The 25,078-nt window shown below is 43.1% G+C and overlaps 1 protein-coding gene across 1 annotated transcript in view; it reads left to right on the forward strand.

Annotated features, from left to right (window-relative positions):
• Positions 1-22,854, forward strand: part of LOC120310206 (low-density lipoprotein receptor-related protein 1) — a 76,978-nt gene extending 54,124 nt beyond the window's left edge. Inside the window, exons 37-54 of the mRNA XM_039348359.1 lie at positions 518-640; positions 2,098-2,241; positions 2,454-2,588; positions 4,965-5,084; positions 6,733-7,001; positions 7,109-7,287; positions 7,366-7,472; positions 7,606-7,722; positions 8,441-8,617; positions 10,117-10,257; positions 13,512-13,685; positions 14,179-14,340; positions 15,621-15,795; positions 16,056-16,160; positions 16,752-16,816; positions 17,669-17,759; positions 19,229-19,376; positions 21,282-22,854. Coding sequence (XP_039204293.1) covers positions 518-640; positions 2,098-2,241; positions 2,454-2,588; positions 4,965-5,084; positions 6,733-7,001; positions 7,109-7,287; positions 7,366-7,472; positions 7,606-7,722; positions 8,441-8,617; positions 10,117-10,257; positions 13,512-13,685; positions 14,179-14,340; positions 15,621-15,795; positions 16,056-16,160; positions 16,752-16,816; positions 17,669-17,759; positions 19,229-19,376; positions 21,282-21,422 — 2,573 coding nt within the window. The 3' untranslated portion in view covers positions 21,423-22,854. The remainder of the gene's footprint in view (positions 1-517; positions 641-2,097; positions 2,242-2,453; positions 2,589-4,964; positions 5,085-6,732; positions 7,002-7,108; positions 7,288-7,365; positions 7,473-7,605; positions 7,723-8,440; positions 8,618-10,116; positions 10,258-13,511; positions 13,686-14,178; positions 14,341-15,620; positions 15,796-16,055; positions 16,161-16,751; positions 16,817-17,668; positions 17,760-19,228; positions 19,377-21,281) is intronic.
• The last annotated feature ends 2,224 nt before the right edge of the window (positions 22,855-25,078 follow it).

Here is a 25,078-nt window from a genome sequence, read left to right on the forward strand (position 1 = left end):
TTCTTGCAGGGACATGCGTTATTGGAAGGAGGGGCTGCGGGGAAAGAGAAGAGAGAATTTGATAAACCACCTTGAATTCCTAGAGGTAGAAAAGACCTTCAGGGAGGCTTGGGAAAGCTGCTAACCACAGCACATTCAAGGCAGAGCTGGGTAGATCCATATAGGAAGGCAGTCACCTCTTTACTTGTCAGGTGAAACGGTCTCATGTCTTCCACAGTTTACCATTCAAAGAAGGCAGCTGAGCTGAGAGGTTGACCGTAGTCTTCCAGAAGTCAGAGGTGTAAAAAGTGGGCTTCCAACACAGCCAGAAACTACTGCTATACTCCCCCATTCTCTCAACCGGAGGGTGAAAGGCCAGGGGGAAAAGAAATAGACAGGGTCCAGAATCCTATAGAGGCCTGCCTATTTGTATTTTCCACAGTGGAATGAACGAATGGGAAATTATGGCTCCGGAAAATCCAAATCATTCTGGTTCACCTTTTTTACTCTTTCTCTTTGCTCCTGTTTTCTAATGCAGTGAAATTCCAGTGCCCTCCCAACAGGCCATTCCGTTGCAAGAACGATCGCGTGTGTCTGTGGATTGGCCGCCAGTGTGATGGCATCGACAACTGTGGCGATGGCACTGATGAGCAGTTCTGTGGTGAGTGTTTTCTGCTAACTCCTAAGATTTGCAGAAGCACGGCAAACTCTTCCCCACAAGTAATACGAATAAACTACAATCTTGGGTCATTTGTACTAATCCTGTTGTGTAACTGTCAGAAAGAAGCCAATAACGGTAGAGCAGTGTTTCCCAAACTTGACAATTTTAAGGCATGTGGACTTCAACTCCCAGAATTCCACAGCCAGCAACGTTGAAGTCCACATGCCTTAAAATTGTCAAGTTTGGGAAACACTGCGGTAGAGTAGCTAAAGCAAGGTTTCCCAGACTGTTTGGGTATTTTCCTGCGTTAGAATTATCCCTAAACTTCTAACTATTTACTCCTAAGTTAAAACAAAGGCTCTTGTCAAAGCAAACTCAAGTTTCTGAATAAATAAACTTGGCAGCAATCCTGAAATGCAGGTTCTCCTCAACTTATGAACTGTCGCTTAATGACTCTTCAGAGTTACAACAGACCTTCCTGAGGGGTACTTACAACCCAATTCCAAAGTTCCAATATCCACCCCTGCAGTCACATGACTGCTCATCAGGCACTCCGTAACTGGCCCACATTTACTGCCATTTGCACCATCCTACAATCTTGTGACTGCGTTTTGCCAAAATTTTAACATTTATTTTTGGTTTTCAGCAAAATCAAGCCATAACAAGCTCTGGGTTCACTTAATGATTACAGTGGTTGCTTAATGACCACCATAAAAAATGGTAATAAAATCAGATCAGTGCCCATTTTTACAACCGTCACAACTGACAGCCATAATGAGCAGGTTCCATTACAGTCCTAAATCAAGGATTACATATAGTTTGCCATTACCTCATACTGGAATATTACCATCTACAGCCCTGACAATAGATATTACCAACTATAGCCCTGGCAATGGCAGTGGTGCGCCATTACCTCACTCTGAGATATTATCAGTTATAGCCTGAGTAATTCCAGATGCATCCAAGTCTGATCTGCTTAGCTTTTTTGGAATCAATCAAATTTGGGAAGGTTGCTTTAGAACAGGGTTCCTCAACCTTGGCAACTTTCAGACTTGTGGACTTCAACTCTCAGAATTCCTCAGCCAGCTTTGCTTTGCTGAGGAATTCGGAGAGTTGAAATCCACAAGTCTTAAAGTTGCCAAGGTTGAGGACCCCTGCTCTAGAATGGTCTTCATATCAAGGAGTTCCCCCTGTGTTTCTGCATGAGTCACGGCCCTAAGCATCCTGAGAAAAAGGGACAAGATTGGAGCGGTGACTTGTGTGGAGATAAACAGCATTCACAGTGGATGTATTTACTTGTTTTGCCACCTGAGGTGATAGAAAAATCCAGTCGCCTCTGTGGAGATGCAGACTAGATTTATGATTCTTTGGAAGGGAAGACAAGGAAACGAAAGAGACCGAATTGTGGCATTGTAATGCATTTCTTCAGCTTCTCACTGGCATCATTTTAATCACAGATTCACCAACCACCAGGCCTAGGAGCTGCAGCCACGAGAAGAATGAGTTCCTGTGCACAAATGGGAAATGTATCAGCGCTGAGCATCGCTGCAACTTTTTCGACGACTGTGGAGATGGGTCTGACGAGGACAATTGCTTGCAGGGTGAGGGGACAAATCATCGAATGTGGATAATCTTGGGTAGCAGAGGTGGGAGAGAGGGATAGCTTGGAGCACAGAAGGAGAATTGTCAGTATGGTATGATGAAACTCCAAGTGGTTTGACCGATTACATGCTCACACCCTCAGCTGTTGTCCTATCTCTCTTGTTGGTGCCGCTGACGTAACATTTGCTCATTTCCCATTTTGTGCTTGCAGATCCCAAGACGTATGGCTGTCACACCAATGTAACCATGTGTGGCGATGAAGCCAAATGTATCCAAACCCCCTCATCTGTTTACTGCACCTGCCGCAGTGGCTTTCAGAAAGTGCCAGGCAAGAATTTCTGCCAAGGTATGAGACCAATTGTGTCCATTGGATGCTATAAATATATTAATTGTGTTAAAAAAAAAGGTATTTTTACAAAACTCCCTGCTCCTTTTTTAAGTCTCTAACAGAGCTTGGTCCATTTCAAACAAAAATGTAGGAAATCAGCCTAGCATTATATGCATTTGTTAAAAACAAAATCTAAAATGTTTTGGCTGTCTGGCTGTAGCAACATCAATGCATTCAGGAAATCTGTGTCACCTTTTGTCAATACGAAAGAAGGCCTTTTGTAATCCATGAGGGAAAGGAACTACTTGAGTGCAACCTGTTCTGGGTTTTTGGAATCAATTAAGTTTGGGTAGGTCCCTCTAGAACGGTCTTTAAGGAGTTCCCCCTGTGTTTCTGCATGAGCCACAGTCCTAGGTTTCCTGAGGTAAAAAAGAGACAAGACTGGAGCAGTGATTTGTGTGGAGATATAACAGACAGTTATATTAGTAGTTATATTTTGTATTTATATTTTTGCTCTATTCACCTGCCTCCTGTTCCACCTTTTGTTCTCTTTTATTCTATCCTACCTAGATTCCACATTTATATTTCTTTAGAATTTTTATACTCTGTTCCGTGTTCATTGCTACTCTGTAGGAAGACTACTGGAAACAGCACCTGAGCATATGCTGGGTCATCTTCCGCAAGGGGTTGCTTAGAAGCCATTGTGTCTGATAGCACTTAGTGAATTAAGGCTGGTGAAAAATGTTTCTATTTAAGCAGGTCTTTTTGTTGTTCTTGACATGCAGCAACAGGAGTTTCCATCTTTAGGCACCCGCTATGGAGGGGGATCTATCGACAATATCTCTAACCTCTCCACCTTGTTGGTGTTATGGTCTGTGCATCTGCTCTTCCCTTGCAAAGAGCAAGGGGAAGTCATCACCTCTATATATTTCATGGGGGGGGGAGAGAGGGGGGAGAGGGAGAGAGAGGGAGGAAGAGAGAGGAGCAAATGGGTGGGAACAGTACAGAAGTCACTTAGGAAGGAGAAACACCTTCCTTCTCAAATTCTTGAAACTAGTGCTGATTGTCCTTTTGTGCTGTTGATTTTGATTTCAAGTTGTTTGAATCTTTGTTCATGGTGTGTGTGTGTGTGTTGCATTATTGCTTTTTAAAATTGTTTCCAGCTCTGGCAGTCTTCAAGGACTAAAGGCTGGAATCTTTGTATTAAGGAAACAAAATAAGGGGAGCAGCTGCCACAGGATTATAGAGTCCCTAATTGGACTCCATGTGGCTGATGCAAGGCATGGGAAAGTCTACCAATAGCACTAGACTGATAAGCATCCTCATCAGCCAGTGGTATTCACTGCTTGCCAGATGTGCTTCAACTATAATTTGAGCTTTCCTCTAAAACTTTACATTAATCCTTCCCCCCCCCACCCTCTGCTAATGATAGGAACTGCAGGAAAAATCAATTTTTGCAATCTACTCCTTAGTGCTAAATTAACAGCTGATTGGCAGTGAGATGGAGCACAGGGAAGGAACGAAGTCATTTGGGGATTCTAAACTTCTCCAGCTTCTCCTTTTTTTAGTGATGATGATGATGATAAATCAAAACAACGGTAACCATGGAAAGATCTGTTCTTTTAACTGGAATGCTTTATTTTTTGTTTGGTGGTGCTTGCACAGAATGGTATTGAATGGCTTGCATCTTGTTTGCAAGCTCACAATCCATCTACAGATAAGGAGAGAGGAAAGAAGACATAAGGAGGAAAGACTATTTTTCTAGGAATAATCCAAGGCTAGAAGCTAGCCAGCTGCACTTTCTTAGACATTCCTAAACTGAGTTTTTTGTTCTGATATTATGGTTGCATGCGTGCATGAGCATACATTTCTTGGGAGGAATTTTACTAGTTCCTTGGCAGAAAATATGCCAGAATGGCTCTTGACTTCATGAGTTGTGCTCATATCCCCAAATCTCTTTCATGAGTATTTTAACTCTTCTTCCCAAGTTTTCATTGTACCCACAAAGCCAAGCTTATTCCCTTTGATTTTTATACACGTACAGTTGGTAGCCATCACATTTCCATTTGGAATGGGCAGCATTATTCACAGGAACATCCCTCCAGTCTAATGAGTTATATGATGGCATTTGATTCATACCATACATTACAGTGAGCTCCCTGGCCAATAGGAACTGTATGAACTGTATGAGCTATAAATAATGTTGGTAGAACCAAGTTCTCATGTGCCCTGCAGAGGTTCCCACCTTTAGAATACAGAACAACAGAAGTTGGAGGGGACATTGGAGGTTTTCTACTTATTGTTCTGTTACTCCTGACTTTTATGGCAGAAAAAAAAAATCTCGTGATTTGCATTCGGCGATCTTGGCTTTCATGTCTTCCTTGTTCTACGCAGACATTAACGAATGCCTGAACTTCAGGGTTTGCAGTCATCTCTGCAACAACACCAAAGGCTCCTACATGTGCACTTGTGCCAAGAACTTCCAGAAGACTCATCATATGTGCAAGGCTGAAGGTACCGGAAATGGCATTATGTGGGGAGCTTTATTTAATATGCAGTGCGGCGTCCCTGGTGTGTATCGGAGAGATCAGTTGATGGTGGGGCTTAATGAGATTTGAACAGATCGCTATAGGATTACTTCATTTGCCTATCCATTTCTGCGTGTTTTTCTGAACGTAAAAAAAATAAACCCAGAAATATTAATAGTGAAATTGATTCTGCTTTTTAAAAAAGAGATGTCAAGGGATCTTTTCCAGTTTAATGTAGCCTTTTAAAAGCCAGCACTCTTAGAGCAGTGCAAGATTGTTTTCACAGAGGCTTCTGCCATTTTCTAGTGGTTCCTGGAATCACCGCAAAGCTCAGTTGTGTCGTGGTAGAAAACACCCTAGATCAAAGGTCTCCAATCTTTTGGGTACCAGGGACCGGTTCCGTGGAGAGTGGTTTTTCCGCAGACCGGAGGGGGCGCGGTTTTGTGTGCTGCCTGCATCTCGCTGATGGGGCTTTGCTTGTTTGTGCAAACCAGTTGCTGGCCTGCCGGGGCCCGGTACTGGTCCACAGGCTGGGGGTTGGGGACCCCTGCCCTAGATAGAAGCCTTTTGTATGGAAAGAGTAGGGTGCTGCTGTAATCATGGTGGCTCTTATAAAAATTAAGGGAAGATCAAAGAGAAAATCGTTGGCCAACATTTCAAAACCTTTCTTCTCAGCTTGATACTCTTTCCTCTGAGCTATGTTGGTCCTGGTATTCTAGAAGTTGCTTCCCTGAATTTCTTTCTGGAAGAACATAAGCTAGCTGAACTTTGTTGCTATTAACTTTTGTCCTACTGGCAACAAAACAGTTAGATTTGCTCCTAGCAGGATCAATGGCCGAATACTGTTTAATCCCCATTTTTAATTGGCATATATGATAAAGTATTGAGTGCCATGACTCATACTGTGGAGCATTACCATTCAAGAGCAGAGAACTCTGGCCTTTGCAGCCAAATTCTCTTTAGCTGCTTCTAAGAAAGAAAAACAAAAACAAATTACAGTCTGCCTTATAGTTGATCCGAGCAAAATGAGAGGTAAAGCTGAAGCAGAGCTGAGGATGAAACTAAAGTAAGGTGACTGCAATATTAAAGCACTTGGCTGATTGCAGAACTCCATTTTCTCATTATGGGGCCTAGTGAGTCAGGTTCTCTATAAGCTCCTGGGCAGTCCTGAAGAAAGTTTGTATATTGCTCTCTGTGAGGGAACAAAGAGCCTATTTAACGCCCTGCTGTGCTTTGGGGACCTACATTTGCCAAGGAATTTAATTTTCTTTTTCATATTGGGATGTACTATACAGCACATACGTATTTTCACAGTTTTGCGGTAGACCAGCATCAAAGAGAGACACATGACCAAATAATTATTATGGAAAGCCTATAAAAATTTGCGTTGTTAGATGGCAAGGAGAACTACATGCCTGCGAGCATTTAGACTGCTTTCCTGAGGTGTGGAAACATATATCATTATCTCTCAGGTTAAAGTTCATTATGAGAATGAGAGCGGTCACGTTTGCTTCCTTTTTCCTGAAAATGGTGCCTTCCCCTCTTCTGTCTTGTTCATCTCTCTGTGGGAAGATTCACTCATTTTTTAATGTGGGGTTCCTAAAAATCAGTGTAATGGTTCTATTCCTTTTAAGGTTCTGAGTATCAGATACTTTACATTGCCGATGACAACAAGATTCGCAGCATGTATCCCTTCAACCCAAACTCGGCCTATGAACCTGCCTTCCAAGGCGATGAGACTGTCCGGATTGCTGCCATGGATGTCTACGTCAAGGGCAACAAGATATACTGGACTAACTGGCACACGGGGCGCATATCCTGTCGAGATCTCCCGTCCTCAGCCGGTTCTAGTGCCCCCAATCGAAACCGACGGCAGATTGACGGCGGTGTCACCCATCTCAATGTAAGTGGCAGAAATTCAGAAGGAAGACATGACGGAGGAGCTCCCAAAGCTAAATGATTTAGAAAAAGGCCTCAAGGCTCATTTTGCTTCCTGCTTTCTCTTTTCAGATTTCAGGGTTAAAGATGCCACGGGGCATTGCTGTGGATTGGGTGGCTGGGAACATCTATTGGACAGACTCGGGGCGTGACGTCATCGAAGTAGCACAGATGAAGGGAGAGAATCGCAAGACCCTGATCTCCGGCATGATTGACGAGCCACATGCAATCGTAGTGGACCCACTTCGAGGGTAAGAGGGGCCCCAGTACTCCTTCCAACTTGCCCTGTCCCTGTAGAATGATCTCACGGAAGGCCTTTCTCTTTATAGCGTCATGTATTGGTCAGACTGGGGGAACCACCCTAAAATTGAAACGGCTGCAATGGATGGGACCCTGAGAGAGACCCTTGTCCAGGACAATATCCAGTGGCCTACTGGTGAGTTAAGAGGATAATCTGTGCTGTGCTTGAGGAGCCCAGTTTTCTCATCTAAGCTGGGGATAGCGGGAACAGACTTGACTTTCAGGACTTTTGAAAAGTCTTGTAATCCACATTTGTGGTTCACTTGCAGGTCTGGCTGTTGATTATCACAACGAGCGCCTGTATTGGGCAGATGCCAAGCTCTCGGTCATTGGCAGCATCAGGCTCAATGGCACTGACCCAGTGGTGGCCATTGACAGCAAGAAAGGTAAAAACGGGGCGGGGGGGGAGCTGTAAATGAATCTGGCATGCCTGTGCTTTGTATATCTATGCATACCTGTGTGCATATATATGAAACAGAGGTGATGATATACTCCTGGTGAACATCGTTAAGACCTTCTTCTTCTCTCTCCTAGGCCATGTATCTAGTATCTCTTTTTCTTGTTGTTAAAAATGATAATGCAATTATTGTTTTTAAATCAAACGGGCAAGATAAATCAACTAAATCAATCCAAACTAGCAATGCTACATCCCTCTCTCTTTTTTTTAAAGAAGTATTTTTGTTCCAGAAGTGCAATTGGAATTATAGAACATTGCCTCCTCCTTGCAGTCTTAAGAAGTTGTTATCGGTTGAATGTGTTCTTCTTTTAGACAATCTAGAGCAGAGGTGTCACACTGCCAGCCCGCGGGGCGGACGCATCACAACAAAACCGCGCCCACCCCATTGCCGGCAATGGGGAAAAAGCTCCAATACATTGTGCGACGTCACGTGACGTCGCGAATTTGACATGTCTGATCTAGAGTATTTTTCACTGCAACTAATACAAGATAGGACATTTCTTTTTCTCTTCATGGTGGCAATCAATAGATTGTTGTTCTTTCCCTATCTTGGTTTTAGGGACAGATATTTAGCTCACCCAGACATGACAACAAACAGAATTGTCCAAACAGACTCTTACTCTTCTTTCATGCTTTTTTTCCTCTAGGACTCAGCCATCCCTTCAGCATTGACATTTTTGAAGACTACATTTATGGTGTCACTTACATCAACAATCGCATCTTCAAGATCAACAAGTTTGGCCATGGCACGGTGACCAATCTTACAGCTGGACTAAACCATGCCACCGATGTGGTACTCTACCACCAGTATAAACAGCCAGATGGTCAGTTTCACTTCACGGAGCACCACACACATAGCTTTTAGTATTATATCGTGTGGGCAGCCAAGTGCAGAACCTGTGGCAAAAAAAAAAAAAAGCCATTCTGACTTTCTCAGAGTTTTAATGTGCTACATATGGAAGGCGCCAGATTGGGCAAAGCTGGAATGTCAGTTGGAATACTAGGTTCATTTTTAAGAACAAAATTGACATATGGGTTAAGTGCAGTTTTAAGAAAGGCATAAAAGAAAAAAATAAGTGAGGTATTTAAGATATTTCGCCATAAATACCATCAGTTAGGAAAAAAAGAAATTAGTACCAACCATGGGTAAGGCTATATGTGTTGGGGTGGGGTTGCCATGATTTCATAATTTGACCATCTGCAAAGTAGATGCCAAGGCCGTGATATCTAGGTTGGATTCAGTGTCTGTATTGACAGAGCTGATTACTGTCATAGATTTACCTCTAGAGGTCCCTGCAGCGTAGGGGAAAAAAAGTGACGAAAGGCAAGAAACTGCAACAAAACATGGAGATTTTTGCCTGTATATCGGAGGCTCAAATTATAGTTTGGATTCTAAATTACAGCCTGTCCATCATTCGGGTTTGGTTTGTTGGAGAGTGGAGTTATTGAACTTTTTTTCAGGTATTTAAAATACCTTCAGCACAGATGAGTTAAGGAAGCCCTCAGGGAGTTGGATGCATTACTTTCCTGGGTTTTTTTGTAACAGATTAAATAGCCATAAGAATAAAATAAGACTTGTGCAAAATGGGGCAAGGGAACATTCAGTTTTTTCCGCATAAAGTTTCTGTCGTCCCTTGGAATGCAGCCATTTGTGCATTCTGGAATTGTTTATAAAATTCTGGAAGTACATTAGCTGGAATAGGAAAGGTTCTATATAATGGCTGAAACGTCAGAAACGTTGGCTAGATGATCCATTGATTTTGGTTATGTGCATTCATTCCTATTTACATTTTCCACTCAGAAGATTTCATCTGTGTGGAATTAGCTTTCTCTAAATTTTTGCATTAATCTAGGCACATTATTGGCTAAACTGGAGAGAGTGTGCATTTTCAGGATGATAATAAGCAGATATATTAGTCTAGCGCAGGGGTAGGCAACCTGGGCTCTTTTATGACTCGTGGACTTCAACTCCCAGAATTCCTGAGCCAGCCATGCTGAGAGGAAAGGGAGAGGTTTCCAAGCTGAGCCATGTTGGCTCAGGAATTCTGGGAATTGAAGTCCATGAGTCATAAAAGAGCCGAAGTTGCCTACCCCTGGTCTAGCGGATCACCAAGAATTGCATGGGCTCTGAGCCAGGAAAACACAAGCTAGATTGTAAAAAGAGTCTTCAGAAACCAAATGAAAACAAGGCAGTCCAAAAGCTTGAAAATCAACTCTACTTCCTGGGGTTCTTTTTCCCACCCTTTTGAAAGTCCAAAGCGACAGAGAAAGTTTTACCTGAGGCCTTCGCTGAACTTTTACATTTGCTGTCTTTCCTCTCCAGTGACCAACCCATGTGACAGGAAGAAGTGTGAATGGCTCTGCCTCCTAAGCCCAAGTGGTCCTGTGTGCACCTGCCCCAATGGCAGGAGGTTGGACAACGGCATATGTGTACTTGCTCCTTCACCTACTGTTCCGCCTGTTGGTAGGTCTATCTTCCCTTCTCTGCTCTCTGTAACTGTGTCCTTTAGGCTTGAACTTCGTGGCCTTTTAGTGGCTCAGCATTGGTCCTTCTCAGTCAGCCTCTGACAAGACCTGCAAGACGAATACTTTTAACACGAAGGGTACCATAGTTTGGGTTTCTTTATTGGGCAATGGAATCGGCTCCAGCGTTCCTTCACCAGTTGAAGTTGGTGGTTGTGAGAAGCCACCCAGATAAATTTTGCGTGGTTTATTCACAGGGTCGAAGAAGTGAAAATAATGGCAGTGTGGAAAATATACCAACTTTGCATTTTACTCATAAAGCTCACGCTTTGTATGCAGACTATCCAGACTCAGTGGCTTTTTCCAGTTAAGGGTGGTTTCCCTCCCCCCCCCCCAGAAAGATAATAAGAAAATGTTGTGCTCGACCTAACCCAGGGGTAAGCAACCTTGGCTCTTTTATGACTCGTGGACTTCAACTCCCAGAATTCCTGAGCCAGCCATTCTGAGGGGAAAGGGAGAGGTTTCCAAGCTGAGCCATGCTGGCTCAGGAATTCTGGGAGTTGAAGTCCACGAGTCATAAAAGAGCCAAGGTTGCCTACCCCTGACCTAACCCAAGACAGGCAGATCAGGAACCATAGCTTTTTCTTTGTTTCCAAAGGAGAGCTCAGTTACATGATGAAAAGAGGGCAGGATGCACCATGCAAACGGGAAGAGTTGGGGAGGAGGAGGAGGAGCACAAAATATTTTAAGCCTGTTTTAATGCTTAACAGTAATTTTGTTCTGCCTTTTTACATAAATAATGGAAGAACGCTGGACAAGTGGCTTTTGGCAGGAAATCAACAGATTTCAGTGGCGTCGTTAAAAGTACTACAAAACTGCAGTTGAGGCTTACAAGTAGTTACATCCTCCTGCCTTAATGTTCTTTTTGCTACTTCTGAAATTAATAGCAAGTACAACAGTGCGGACTAGACTGTCCTATGTTTTTCTTGCCTGGTGGGCTGATATTTCTTAGGAAAAGTAAGCCTCAACGCAAATCTATGTGCCACAAGGGTATAGAGCAGTGTTTCTCAACCTTGACAATTTTAAGGTATGTGGACTTCAACTCCCAGAATTCCACAGCCAGCAATGCTGGCTGTGGAATTCTGGGAGTTGAAGTCCACATGCCTTAAAATTGTCAAGGTTGAGAAACACTGGTATAGAGAGCTATTTCAGGTCCCAGGAGAACAGTGAGCTTCTTTCCTACTCAGTTTCTGACTTCCCCTTGCATTCTTTTATCTCTTGTGGAGCAAGTAATGTTATGTTTTTACTCTGATCAGGAAGAGCAGTACAATATTCACATACATAAGCAAGAGAAACTGTTCAGGTTACTTTACAGTCTTGCAACCCCCAACTCATTAGTTGCCAGTCACATGATAGGAGAATCAATGTCTTTGTGCTTCTATCTAAGAGCAAGGAGATACAAATTAAGCAAGTTCTACATATGCCACGTAGCCCATGGAATAGGGACCTTTACTGAGAAGTTTCCTGTGCATGTGAAGAATCTAAAAAACTGGGAGAATATTCAGAACTACCTATTGCAGGGTTGACCATGTAAACATAGGGAGATATTTCAGTCTTCTGCTCTATTCAGTTTTCTAAGGCTTCAAGCAGATAAGGTCTCCATATTTCCTGCTTCCTAATATATTCCAGGCATTGAACTTGAGACTTTCCACCCCACCATTGTACCATGGATCCTATCCTGAACATTGACCACTTATCCTGTAGTCTGTAGAGGAATGCTGCTGAGAATTCCTTGTAGACTCTTGCATTATTCCGTTGATCTGTAGCTGGCCACAGATTAGTTATGTCGTTAAAAATAAAAATAGTAATTTCTCTTGAGGATCTGTGCAGTGTAAAATTTATACGTGGGCTGGGGTTATACATTTTGAAGTTGAAGTCCTCTTTGGGCACAGAAACTTCATCATATTTACTTGCTCTCAGTGAAGTTGCCAGCTGTAATGTCTACCCAAATCTTGGGTCTTCTTTAATACAAATGAGGAGAAACTTCTTCAGATTTTGGTTCCCAGAACCTGTGTGGCTTAATTGTGCATTCCTTGTGTATATACAGAACTCTTGGAACTAATCCTTCTGTTACATCAGGAGTTCCCAACCAGGGGTGCTCGCACCTCCTTGGGAGTGTGAGACCATATTCCAAGGGGTGCGAAAGCTTGGGTTTAGAAGTTTCCAAATTATAGTGTATATGCATAATTCATTATTTCAAAATTTTGTAAAGGGTGCAAGAATATATCAGAAGCGTTCGAGGGGGTGCAGGTTATAGAAAAGGATGGATTCTAAATCCACCTTTAGCTGTGAAGCCCTAGGCCAGACATGTCAGACACAAGGCCCGGGGGCCGGATGCGGCCTGCGACGTTTCATGTGGCCCATGAAGCCATTTTGGAAACAGTGAGGGAATGGCCCCTGCTGCCTTGGTCCCGGCCCTGGCTGCCCGGGAGCCAATGTACAATTTTGTGGTGGCCATCTATGCTGAAACGCATTCAGCCTTAGCTCCACAAGGCCGTCTGGAAACAGCAAGGGACTGGCCCTTGCCACGTTGGCCCCGCTCCCTGGGCACGCACTGGGGAGGTGTCACCCTTTGTGAGGAATGAAGAAATCGCCTGGAAGTGGCCAGCAAATGGCCCTCGCCTACTTCACATATCCGGTTTGATGGGCTCCAGGGGAGGGGTTTCAGCAGGCTCTTCCAGTGGACCATGCCTTTGCGCTTGCCCTGGTCCCACCTCCTTCTGCCAGAGACCCTCAGATCTGTCCTACTCCTGCCCAGGCCCCCACAGGCACCCTTGACGGGAACGATGTAGAGCTGGCCATGCCCACCCAGTAGGCCACGCCCACTCCAGCCACGCCCATCCAGTAGGCCGTGCTCACGCTGGCCACACTTACCCAGCCCCCCGAGGACAACCTCAATGCTGATGCGGCCCTCAGTGAAATTGAGTTTGACACCCCTGCCCTAGGCAGTTCCGTGAAACCATGTATCTCAACACAAATACATGCAGTGGAAACATTAGTTTCTTGCTGCTACTTTCCCTCCTCTTCCTCTGTTACCTTTCCACAAGTCAATTTGGATTCTGAGCTCTTCAGAGAAGGAAATTCTCTGCTTGTAAGAATGTTAAGCACTGGTGTTGCTGTTAAAATAGCGCATAATAATAATAAAAAAAGTAAGAAGGACCCGCTTTTCATGACTTTGCATGCTTTGTTCTTCAGTTCCAGCCACTGACACTTGTGATCTCGTTTGCCTCAATGGTGGCAGCTGCTTCCTCAATGCACGGAAGCAGCCCAAGTGCCGGTGCCAGCCACGTTACACCGGGGACAGGTGCCAGCAAGACCAGTGCTCTGGCTATTGCCAGAATGGAGGCACTTGTGCTGCTTCTTTATCTGGTAAGTTGTTGTAAAAATTTACAAGAAGAGTTGCATGCCCAGAATTTATCAATACAGGGAGAAGCAAAGTAGAAAGCCCTGGCTTACAAAACCAACAAAAATTATAATACTGCTCTGTTGGGTACAAATGCAACTGGACTCCAACATATCCTTCACTTTGCTGTTTATTTTTTTTCTACTATTGTTTCCCTGTATTTTAAACTACAGTACTTTCCCCCCACAGGCCTTATAGTTAGATATATTCTTTGTAAATGTCTCTGGTTTCTCTGTGGAGTCAATTTTTTTAATGATCTTCTACTTTTCCAATTGAAATGCACGGAGACTCTGAGCCATGGAAAACATTTGACAGCCAACATGTCAGCGTTCGGTGAAATGCTTGGTTTGCTCCAAGAATTCAGATGCCGCCTTGCAAAGCTTGTGTTGCTTGTTGGGAAGCCCTCTGCAAAATCAAAACCACACTTAATTGACCATCTCTTTCTTCCCATCCACCCAGGAATGCCAACGTGCCGCTGCCCCAATGGCTTCACTGGTTCTCAGTGCAACAAGCCGGTGTGCCTGGATTACTGCCTTAACAACGGCAGTTGTACAGTCAACCAGGGCAATCAGCCAAATTGCCGCTGCCCAGACAATTACATTGGTGACAAGTGCCAGTTTCGTAAGTATTCCCAAGCAAGTCCTAGAGCAGTGGTTCTCAACCTGTGGGTCAGGACCCCATTTGGGGTCGAACTACCATTTCACGGGGGTCGCCAAACAACGCAGTCTGCAATTTTTTTTCCCCTTTTCCTTAGCTGTGCTACTCCCTTTTATTCTATTAGCTTTTGAAAGCCAATAGAATAGACTCTCTTGAATAGAGTCTAATTCTATTGGCTTTCAAAAGCCAGTAGGCTGTCTGTGCCCTGCTGAGCCCGCCAAAAGTCCCATTCTGCAAATGGTGCTGCACCCGTTGAGTAGTCCTCGGCTTACGACCGGTTGAGTAGTCCTCGACTTACGACCGGTTGGGGGGTCGCGGTATTAAAAAGGTTGAGAACCACTGTCCTAGAGGATGTCCTGAAGGTTTCGAAGGGCAGGGCTGCCCATCAGTCACTGCCAAGAATATCCCCCCTCCCCGGCAAAAAAAAATTCTAACCAAAGGAAGGAAGTACAGAGAGATCAACTAGTGTAGTCAGGCAGTCTTTTCCCTGATCTGCAGGAAGTTGGAGCTGAAATCCCTGCCTTGCCTCCTTGGATGTTTCTTGGGGTGGGTAGCAACAGCGAAGGTGAAATTGAATGGAGAATATATACATTTCTGACCAAGAATTGCTGTTACTTTCCATTCAATATAGAGTGCCTAATCTATCACTAGAGTAAATATGCACATTTGGAGTGTGCTTGCAATCCTGCGTCACATTCCCGATCTTTGAGCACACCATAAAGATTTGCACAACTCATTGATGTTGGACCCAAACATGCCAGAGAACTTCAGAGAGTTCCATTTCCTCTTTGGACCATGCCAGGGTTTTTGGAAGTCAAATCCTGTGAATTAGAAGGATCTTAAGTGGCATTCCAGATGAGTCAGGCCTTTTCGGAACTGGATTATCCTTTGAAACAGCTTCCAGTTAAGATGACTTATTTCTGGAAACCATTGAACCATTCAGGGAATGGCATGTTCTGAAAGAGATCTACCATATTCTTCTGTGGGGGGAGAGGGTGAGAAAGACTGGGACGTGCCAAAGCTGTCCGGAGCATTCTTTTTGCAAATGAGTGAATTGCTGTGCACATCCTTAACGGGGTAGCACTTTTTAAAATAACAGCATCATTTAATAATAACTAATCAATGGCATATTCCGAGTGAGCTGGCAGTCAATTGTTTGTGACTATCAGGCTAAGGCGGAATCTCTGCTGTGAATCTGGAATGAATCCTTTCCTCTTACACCACCGTCTCTCTTGCACTTTCAGGCCTTTGTTCAAACTACTGTGAAAATAATGGCATGTGCCATTTGACAGCCTCTGGGACTCAGCAGTGCCGCTGCACAACAAATTATTACGGTGACCGCTGCCAGCATGACAAGTGTGACCGCTGTCTCAAGGGCAAATGCTCCATCAACAAGCAGACCGGCAATGTCACCTGCATGTAAGTAGGTGGGATTTGTTGGGAAGTGCTGATGGGTGTGGAACGAGGAGAGTCAAAGTGGTTTGAGGGAATAGCCGAACCACGTACAAGAAGGAAGGGAAGAAAAGGGAGGGAAGGAGGAGAAATGGCTAAGACAGTGGGACCAGGGCAAAAGTCTGTCAGTAGCTAACATCTTGCGAAATGTTAAAAACGTTGAAAGACTGAGAATCAGGGTAGGAAATCTGGGTTCCATTGACTACGCTTCCCTTTGACCTTTGCAGCTGCCCTGATGGCAAGATGGCCCCCAGCTGTTTGACTTGTAACAACTACTGCATGAATGGAGGGTCATGCACCATGAATGCTGAAACTTCCATGCCAGAGTGCCAGTGAGTAGGCAGGAAACTTGGAATGACGGAAGAGATACGCCTATGTGCTCGGGATAAAAGAGATGAATACCTACCACTTTCCAGAATGATAATGGGAGTTGACTTCCCGTGTCATCCCAATTCTTTTTTGTTTCCATTCTAACGATATTCTTAGAATATTGCCCTATTGCCTTAGATCATTTACAGTAGTTGTTAATAGCAATAGCACTTAGACTTATATACCGCTTTACAGCCCTCTCTGGGTGGTTTACAGAGTCAGCATATTGCCCCCAACAGTCTGTGTCCTTATTTTACTGACCTCGGAAGGATGGAAGGCCGAGTAAACCTTGAGCTAGTCAGGATCTAACTCCTGACAGTGAGCAGAGTCAGTCTGCAATACTGCATTTTAACCACTGCGCCACCATGGTGCTACATAACTTACGTAAGCTACATAATTCAGGTAAACTGGCCCTGATTTATTCTTCTCTCAGTTCGTTTCTCCCCAATATTGCCCAGAGCTCCTGCCAGCATCTTCCCTGCTCAAAGGAGCTTCCCTTATTGGGTTTATCTTGCATCCACCATACTTAAGTTTTTTTGCTTCTCACTCTACAGGTGTATCTTGGAAATGACTGGGGAGCGTTGCGAGAAATCTGTGAACAGTGGGCAACAAAGCAGCCGTAAGTAGAGTGGGGAGATCAGACATGACTGTCGTAGGGACTGGTGTGTGTTTCTGTGTGTGTTGGAAAGGTATATTGGGAGATTGGAGATCATCTGTTTGTAGGAAAAATTGATAAGGTTTCAAATCAAGCAGACAATGTGACTCATGGTGCTTCAGTGTCTCAGAGTTTGCCTCCCACTATATTTACATGTGGAACAATCCATTAAGATTATCTCTCAAGCTCTGGTGAGATGATAGGAGGATGGTCAACCGGTTTTGCGGGCATTAGCAAAGAGTGGTTCCTCCGCAAAAGGTGCCATTGAAATGATTCGAAAGACAACCATAGTCTAGGGCAGGGGTAGGCAACATGCTGGCTCAGGAATTCTGGGAGTTGAAGTCCACGAGTCATAAAAGAGGCAAGGTTGCCTACTCCTGGTATAGGGAGAACAGATAATATTTTCACTGTTCTCATTCTGGAGTTCTGTAGAGGACAGAAGAAGTTCAGTAACGAAGGATGTAAAAATGAAAGGCATATGCCCCCACACTGCTATTGCACCCGTATAATCACATGGTAGAATAAGTTATATTGAAGGTGCTTGGCTCACATTCATGCTTAGAAGGCACTTTGCTTCTGAAGGAAAAACTGGGGGTCTCCACAGTCCTTCCCACTACACCATACTGTCTCTCATTTGAAAATGGAGAGGAATATACTCTCTCAAATAGTTATACATTACTGTCATCATTTGGCAAAAAAAGAAGAAGCAATAGCAAAAGACATATATAAATAGAAGGTAAGCGGCGCATGTGTTCAGAGCAGGGGCGAACGTTTTCTAGGTTTCAGAGGCAACCAACATCTCTCTATTTTTTCTAGGAACTGTGTCTATTGTCATTCCAATTCTGCTGCTGCTGCTCCTGGTACTAGTGGCTGGTGCTGTGGTTTGGTACAAAAAAAGGATTAAAGGGTAAGCTGAGCATTCCCGAACAACGAATGCAGATGGTCTAAGAAGTCCTGTATAACTACCATAGTATAGACTGGGTTTTCTATTCTTAAATACAGGATTATTTATTTACTTATATAAGCCGGCTTTTAGACAGATGCAAAAACCTTCCCAGCAAAGGTTCAGCCTTGATTGTGTTTATAAGCCAGTCTATTGCACCGTTGGTCTCACCGATGACACCTTTGCCTTGGGTCAATAATTCCTTTCAGGTGCCAAATTGGATTGAAGTATCTTGTACTAGAGTATATGTAGCCTCATAATACAGTATCTGGATTGTCTTGGAGGAAATGGATGGAGAAGGTGTCTCTTTTGCATACTTAGATCTTAATCTTCTGCCAAAGCGCATGAATCTTTGGCTTCAGACAAGTCCTGGGAAACTCTTAAGAGAAGAAACATCACTGAAATATTCAGATAGTCCATGCTGCAATGCAACTTAAAATAAAAGATGCAGTAGGCAGAGATCATAATAAGGACAAATCAAGTCTACAGAAAGTTATTTTATTTTTATATTGTCATACAGCTAAATCAAGTTCAGGATCGTGCCATTTAGAGGGATTGAAAATTTGTTCTATTTGCCATTCCTTAATTTCTAATTTTCCCAGTCCTAACTTAATTTGTTCCATTTCTGCACCAATTTGTAAATTAGCTCCCTCCCTCCCCCCAAAAAAAATCTGTGCAATTTTTTTTTACTAAGTTCCAGTTACGTTTCTACTTATTTATCTCCAATATGCCATTTTCTCTGTATTTTCCCAATACATCTATTGTGAACATTTTTAACTGCAAACCAAAATACACAATTGTGGAAAACAGGGAAGATAATACATGTGCCTTCTGGTTTCCATATAGATTGGGAAGGGCAATTGGCTAGATACATTCAAGGCAAACTGTTCTCCATCCCAAGTCATCCTTCTCTTAGTTGCAAATAACTGTTGCTATTCCTTTTTAATCAGTGGCCTTCCATGAAATGAAGTCACTCTGCAACAGAAACTCTTCTGCATTGACCAACATTGTACTCCTCCCTTATTATATGCATAAAAGTTATTATGAGGGCCAAACTAAAATTTACAAATAACACCCAAGATTCCAGTCTCCTATATTTATAAAACTGGGTAGGTAGAGATATTTCCATTTCCTTAAACAGCAATTTCCAGCAAACACAAAACATTTTTCCCTGGGGAGGATATTTTTCAGAACAAAATCAATACATGCAGAAGAGATTAAGGACCCTATCCTTTTACACATGCTCCTTCAAGGCATTTAAACTACCTCAACAAACACAAATTTGGGGAGCGCAGTCGCCAAGTTAGTGCATAATTCTGCCCCATCTGCCTAGCGTTTGCAGTTCAGGTCCTACTCGGTAATACTGCTTTGCCAGATGCTGCCCAATGGGTATTTGACCCCCCCCCTTCAATCCTGTTGTGTCTCTCATGCAGGGCCAAAGGTTTTCAGCACCAGCGCATGACCAACGGAGCCATGAATGTGGAGATTGGCAATCCTACCTACAAGATGTATGAGGGGGACCCCGACGCAGATGACGTAGGGGAGCTGCTAGATGCCGACTTCGCTCTGGACCCTGATAAGGTTTGGAAGAGGAAGTGGGAGCACATGATTAAAGGACCCCAGACTACACAAAGATGTTGTGCACCATCATTGTTATAGGAGAAACTTAATGCCTGGAAAAGCTGCACTACCCAATCTGTAGTTACACATGTTGAGGATAATTTACAGGTAGTCCTCAACTGACATCAGTCCATTTAGTCACCATTCAAGTTACAACAGTACTGGAAAAAAAAAAAGACTTATGGCCATTTTCCAGATGACCATCGCAGCATCCCCATGGTCACATGATCAAAACTGAGACACTTAGCAACTGATTCATCTTTATGACCGATGCAGTGTCCCCGGGTTATATGATCATCTTTTGTGACCTGACAAACGAAGTGAATGGAAAATCCAGATTCCGTTGGCAACCGTGTTACAGTTGCAGTGTCCGGGGGGGTGTGTGTCACGTGATCACCTTTTGTGACCTTCTTTCTGACAAGCAAAGTTAATGGGGAAGCCAGATTCACTTAATAGCCATGTTACTAATTTAACAACTGCAGTGATTCACTTAACAACTGTGGTAAGAAAGTCCATTAAATGGGGCAAAGCTCACTTAACAAATGTCTCACTTAGCAAATAGAAATTTGGGGCTCAGTTGTGGTTGTAAGTCGAGGACTACCCATAATTGATATTAATACCCCAATGAATAGCTGCAATTGTACATTTTGTGACATGAACCCAACAGTTCCCCTCCCATCCCAGGATCTTCATAGATTAAAAGGGCCGCTCTTGAGGACAGAGATCAAATGCCATTGTGTAATTTTCGCACAATGACGTGGGTGTTGGAAAATAGATAGCCCCTTTCAAATGGCCATAAACTTGCAAATCTTCAATAATTTCACCTCATCTACTTCAAATCTGTTAAATTTTAGGTTTGCAATTTAAAAAGGAGGTTTTATTTAGTGTTTCTGTAGACTATCTCTGGGAAAACTACGGGGGCCTTGGCATCTACTGGCTCTGGGTTTAAGGCTCTGGGTTTATAGCCCACCATGAACTGGATTATTAGCAGTTTTCAAAGGCAGATGTTTGGGCAGAAATATTAGCCTTAAACTACCTGGCAATCGATGTACTTGCACCAGGGAACTGGAGAAACTTAAGTAGCATTATCTTCCACTTTCATGCTTAATCATACAATATGGTTTAGTATTGGTCTGTGTTTTTAATAGTAACTTCAAAAAACAACAACAGCTAGTAATGTGCTTTGTTATTCCCCCAAACCCCAACAATTTGAGCAATACATTTTTCAATTAGTATTTTGGATGACCAAATTAAAACAGAGAAGGGAGGCAACCGGATGTAGTGTGGAACACCCATTAACTTTGGCCAAAACCTGAGTTTTGGATCGTTTAGGTCTCACCTTCATTGAAATGATCCATGCCATCTCTCCAGCATTATGGCTGTTAAGCAATAAGTGATTGGTTTTCCTTTTCAACCGAGTGTTGTATGCCACTTCGAGTCACTTTTTGATGAGAGGGGCAGCTCTGCAAAGTGATAAATAAAAAGGATGCTCAGATTTCCGAAAGCATTTGGAATAAGTGCTTCTGAATGTTCATAACAGCACTTCTCCACTGTTCATGAAAACTGCCCCGTTTTTGTCAGACTTCTTCATGTAGGAGTGTCACTAACTAGAGGAAGCTTTTTTTTTAACAAGTATGATGGAGAGGCCTGAAAAAAAAATAATGTTCCCTTCATGAATACAGAAAGGTGCTGCAGTTTTAAAGCCACACTACTTGTTGCCATACTGTGGTGGGAAGGAAGGGAACGACAGGCTCTGAGATAGTGATGGTGTTGGAGATAACAAAAAGATGGAGTATCAGAGAGACTGGCCTTATCCGTTTCCCAGCCATCTTCTTACTCTCTTTTTTTCCCCTTTCTCTCCTCTAGCCCACAAACTTCACAAACCCAGTGTACGCCACACTTTACATGGGTGCCCACAACAGCCGCAATTCACTAGCCAGCACAGATGAAAAGCGGGAGCTGCTGTCAAGAGGTGCAGATGATGATCTTGGCAACCCCCTGGCATAAGGAACGGGGGAATGGGCCATCAGCCCACGACAGAGACCAGGTGGAAAGAGACCAGATGGGGAGGGAGCAAGAGATACTGTATAAATGTACAAATGAAGGATTATTACTTTTATATGTGAGCAGTATTATTACCTGTATATTCCCTTTCATCTACCAGCCACTGAATCTCTGTCACTGGACTCGGGGGTGATTGAAGTAAAGGCAATGTAGAGGGAATAGAGGGAGAATTGTAAGAAGACCCCACTTTAGATTAAAGGGCTGGATCTTTTTGCTTGCTGCACAAATCAATCCACTTCTGCTTCTTCTACAGACGGCTTTAGGTTGCTAGCCTTTTAAAGTTTTGCAATAGTTTCCCACCCTTCTCAGGATGCTGTTGATGAATCAAGGGAGATGTTTGGGGAAGACTTTTCTCTTGCTAGAAGTCAGAGATGGACCATATTGAAAAGTGCATGTTAGATCTGGTAGGGAAGGGGAACAGCTTTTTTCCTTCTCATGCACACTGAAACTTGGTTTCACTGAATGTGGATCACAATATGATGCCAATATTGACAATAGCTCAATATAGATTTGTTGGACAAGAGGAACCCATGACAGACACACCAGTGATCCTTTAATTCTGGGGCACTGGGGGAACCACGATTTTAATTTGCTCGTTTCCATTTGTTCTTAGGGTGCAAGTCAACTTGAACATTTTTTTCCTCCCTCCCTCCCTCCACAAACTTGATCCATTTGAGAAGAAAATGGGGAGTGGGTCAGTAGTTGCACATCCATCACAAACTGGGGTTGGAGAAAATCCCACAGTAACCTGTGGATGTGCTGTTTGTGAACCTCATCCCTTGTGAAAATTAAGGTATTTTCCCCCAAGGAACCCTCAAATTCTTGCTCCATTTTGTGATTCCTCTAAACAAAGAAGCCTTATATCAGGATGTCTTAAGGAACAGATTTCTCTGCAGTGCGCAGACATGGCAATAGCTTATCCTGGCCTGCTTTTCCTCCCGCTTTGGGCAGCAGTTCCATTTGATCAGTGAGCAAAAGGAGCTGACTCTTAATTTGATCATTTGTCATTTAAAAAAAAAATACCAAACCAACCCTTCAACGTTTTCTTTCTGTATTCCATCAGGTCCTCGCAGATGACCCGAAAGTCCACAAAAGGTCCCTTGGCTATCTAAGAGTTGAATTAAAGAACCACTGGTGTAAATGTTCTTCCCATCAAGTGCATTCTAATTTTTTTCCCCCCAATAGTTTCCCCTGTGTATTTCCAACAATGGCCTTTTCTCTTACAGCACCCAGCCAGTCTAATCATCTCTTTGCAACGCCTTAATCATTTTTTTTTCTACCAGTACGATTTAAATCTACTCTTATCCCATCAGCCACCACCCAAACTGGTTTTCTTGTATCTTTTCACCTTTACACTAATTTTATTTTTTTTTCCCCAAAATCATTTTATTTCCAGAAACCGTATTTTTCTTTTTTTTTTTTTTGAGAATTATTACTTTGACTGTATCTCACTTTATTTTAGTGTCTGTGTCTAAGACTAAGCAGAGTTTACAAATTGTGAATTGCAACAAAGGTCCCATTTCTTCCCCTGTTTTCTGACCTTCCCCCCTCCCTCCCTCCCTCCCTCCCCACAATTTCCATCATTCCTATTTCTGGAAAGAGGTTCAAATGTTATTTCAACTTTCGTTTCTCTCCAACCTGTTTTGTTTTTTGTTTTTTTTTTTAAAAAAAGATGAACTTGGATCAGAAGTAAATAAACTTAGCTTTTATAGTAGAAATTACACGCATGTAGGGGGGGAGGGAAGGAGGTCTCCTCAGCATTTTTTTTCCCTGGGAAGGGGGCCCAAATGTTTTAATAATTTTTGCCAGATTACTTTACAACTAAAAACAAAACATTAAAAATAAAAAACAGATATTGTTATAAATAAAATTTTTAAAAACTAAACACCTTTAAACATTTTCTTCTTTATTTCATTTGGGGCTGATTTTATTCCATGGGAAATTGCAAATTCTGAACAGTTTTGTCATGTTGTATCCCAAACAGCAGGAAAGCCAACTTAGTCTGGTAGTTAAAGAACCAGGCCAGAGACTGGGAGATGGCAAGTTCTAGCCCTACCTGAGGCACAAAGCCAGCTGAGTGACCTTGGGCCAGTCACTCACTCTTAACCCTAAGAAGGAGGCAAGGACAAACCACTTCTGAAAAACTTGCTAAGAAAAGTGCAGGGATTTTTTCAGGCAGCCGCTAAGAGTCAACTTGAAGGCACGGGGAGGAGGGGAAATCCCAACTAAACAGCAGATGCCCCTATCTCAGGAAAGTAAATGGCCTAGGCAGCCTCAGCCTAGGCCAGGGGTAGGCAACCTTGGCTCTTTTATGACTCATGGACTTCAACTCCCAGAATTCCTGAGCCAGCATGGCTCAGCTTGGAAACCTCTCCCTTTCCCCTCAGCATGGCTGGCTCAGGAATTCTGGGAGTTGAAGTCCACGAGTCATAAAAGAGCCAAGGTTGCCTACCCCTGCTCTAGGGAAAGACCTTTCCAAGGTTTTGCTCTGCTTCAATTTGGTATCAGGCAGACAGAGAAATCACCTTCCCGATTTACATTTGCTTTCTCTTGAAATCTGAGATTTAAACCACTTGCTGTAATCTTTTCTCCCTCTCCAAAACTATTTAGAGAAGTTTTCGTAGTTGTCAGGTTGCTTTGTGGGGTAATTAGGGGATGAAATCTAGACTGAGAGGTCAGAAAATATTCCAGAAAATGACAAACCCCTTCTGCACTGTTGCCATTAACACACATCCACACACACACACATACACACACACAGTTAGCAAGAGTCAAGTAGGAGTCTCTAGCTTTTGTTTGATTAGTAGCATTCTTCCTCCGCTTGAGGTCTTGTGTGTAGAGAAGCCACAGTTCTTGGAATTCGCTGTCCAGTATAACAAACATACCTGGGGATTAATGAAGGCTGTTTCACAGAATTTTGATTTCTTCTAAAGATGGAATCGCCAAAGATAGTGGAATGGTCAAAATAGTTTTTATGAAACTTCATACGCCTCTTAAGTATGGATGGAGCATCCCAATAAACTGCCAATATCCCCCCCCCCCCCTTTTAACATCAAATACTAGGAGTGATTGCAAGGACAAGGAGCCAGATGCAAAGAGACCAACCACTCAAGCAACAACAGCTGAAATTCCTACTGTAGCTCTACAAAATGCACAACTTCCTTCTGCATCTCACCAGCTTAGTCTGAAATTTCTTCCCTGCTAATCTAGCCATATTCATTTTAACAGACATTGTATTTTTCCCTTTTTTCCCTTCATCTCTCTTAACAACTTGCTTTAGATAAAATTAGATTCCTATTGTAGGGAAACAGGTAATTGGGAAGGACAAAGTTGTGGAAAGAATTCTGCCCTGGCTACCACAATTCACTTTGATGAAACTGTGATGGTGTGAAGGAATTTTGTTACAAAATGTAGGTTCCAAGCCATATTCTTGTTGGATTCCTTAAAATGAGGTCTGAAAAAAACCACTATGGTCCCTTCCAGCCCAGTGATTCTGTGATAATGATAATGCAATTCCCCATTTCTAAATTTATTCTACAGTTTTCTACTTTTGAACTAAGTCTTGATAAATATTGACCCATGTTTTTGATTCACCTCCC

This window comes from Crotalus tigris, unplaced genomic scaffold (assembly GCF_016545835.1).
Source record: "Crotalus tigris isolate CLP2741 ecotype Arizona unplaced genomic scaffold, ASM1654583v1 scf7180000018146.467361, whole genome shotgun sequence".
Classification (NCBI taxonomy): Eukaryota; Metazoa; Chordata; class Lepidosauria; order Squamata; family Viperidae; genus Crotalus; species Crotalus tigris.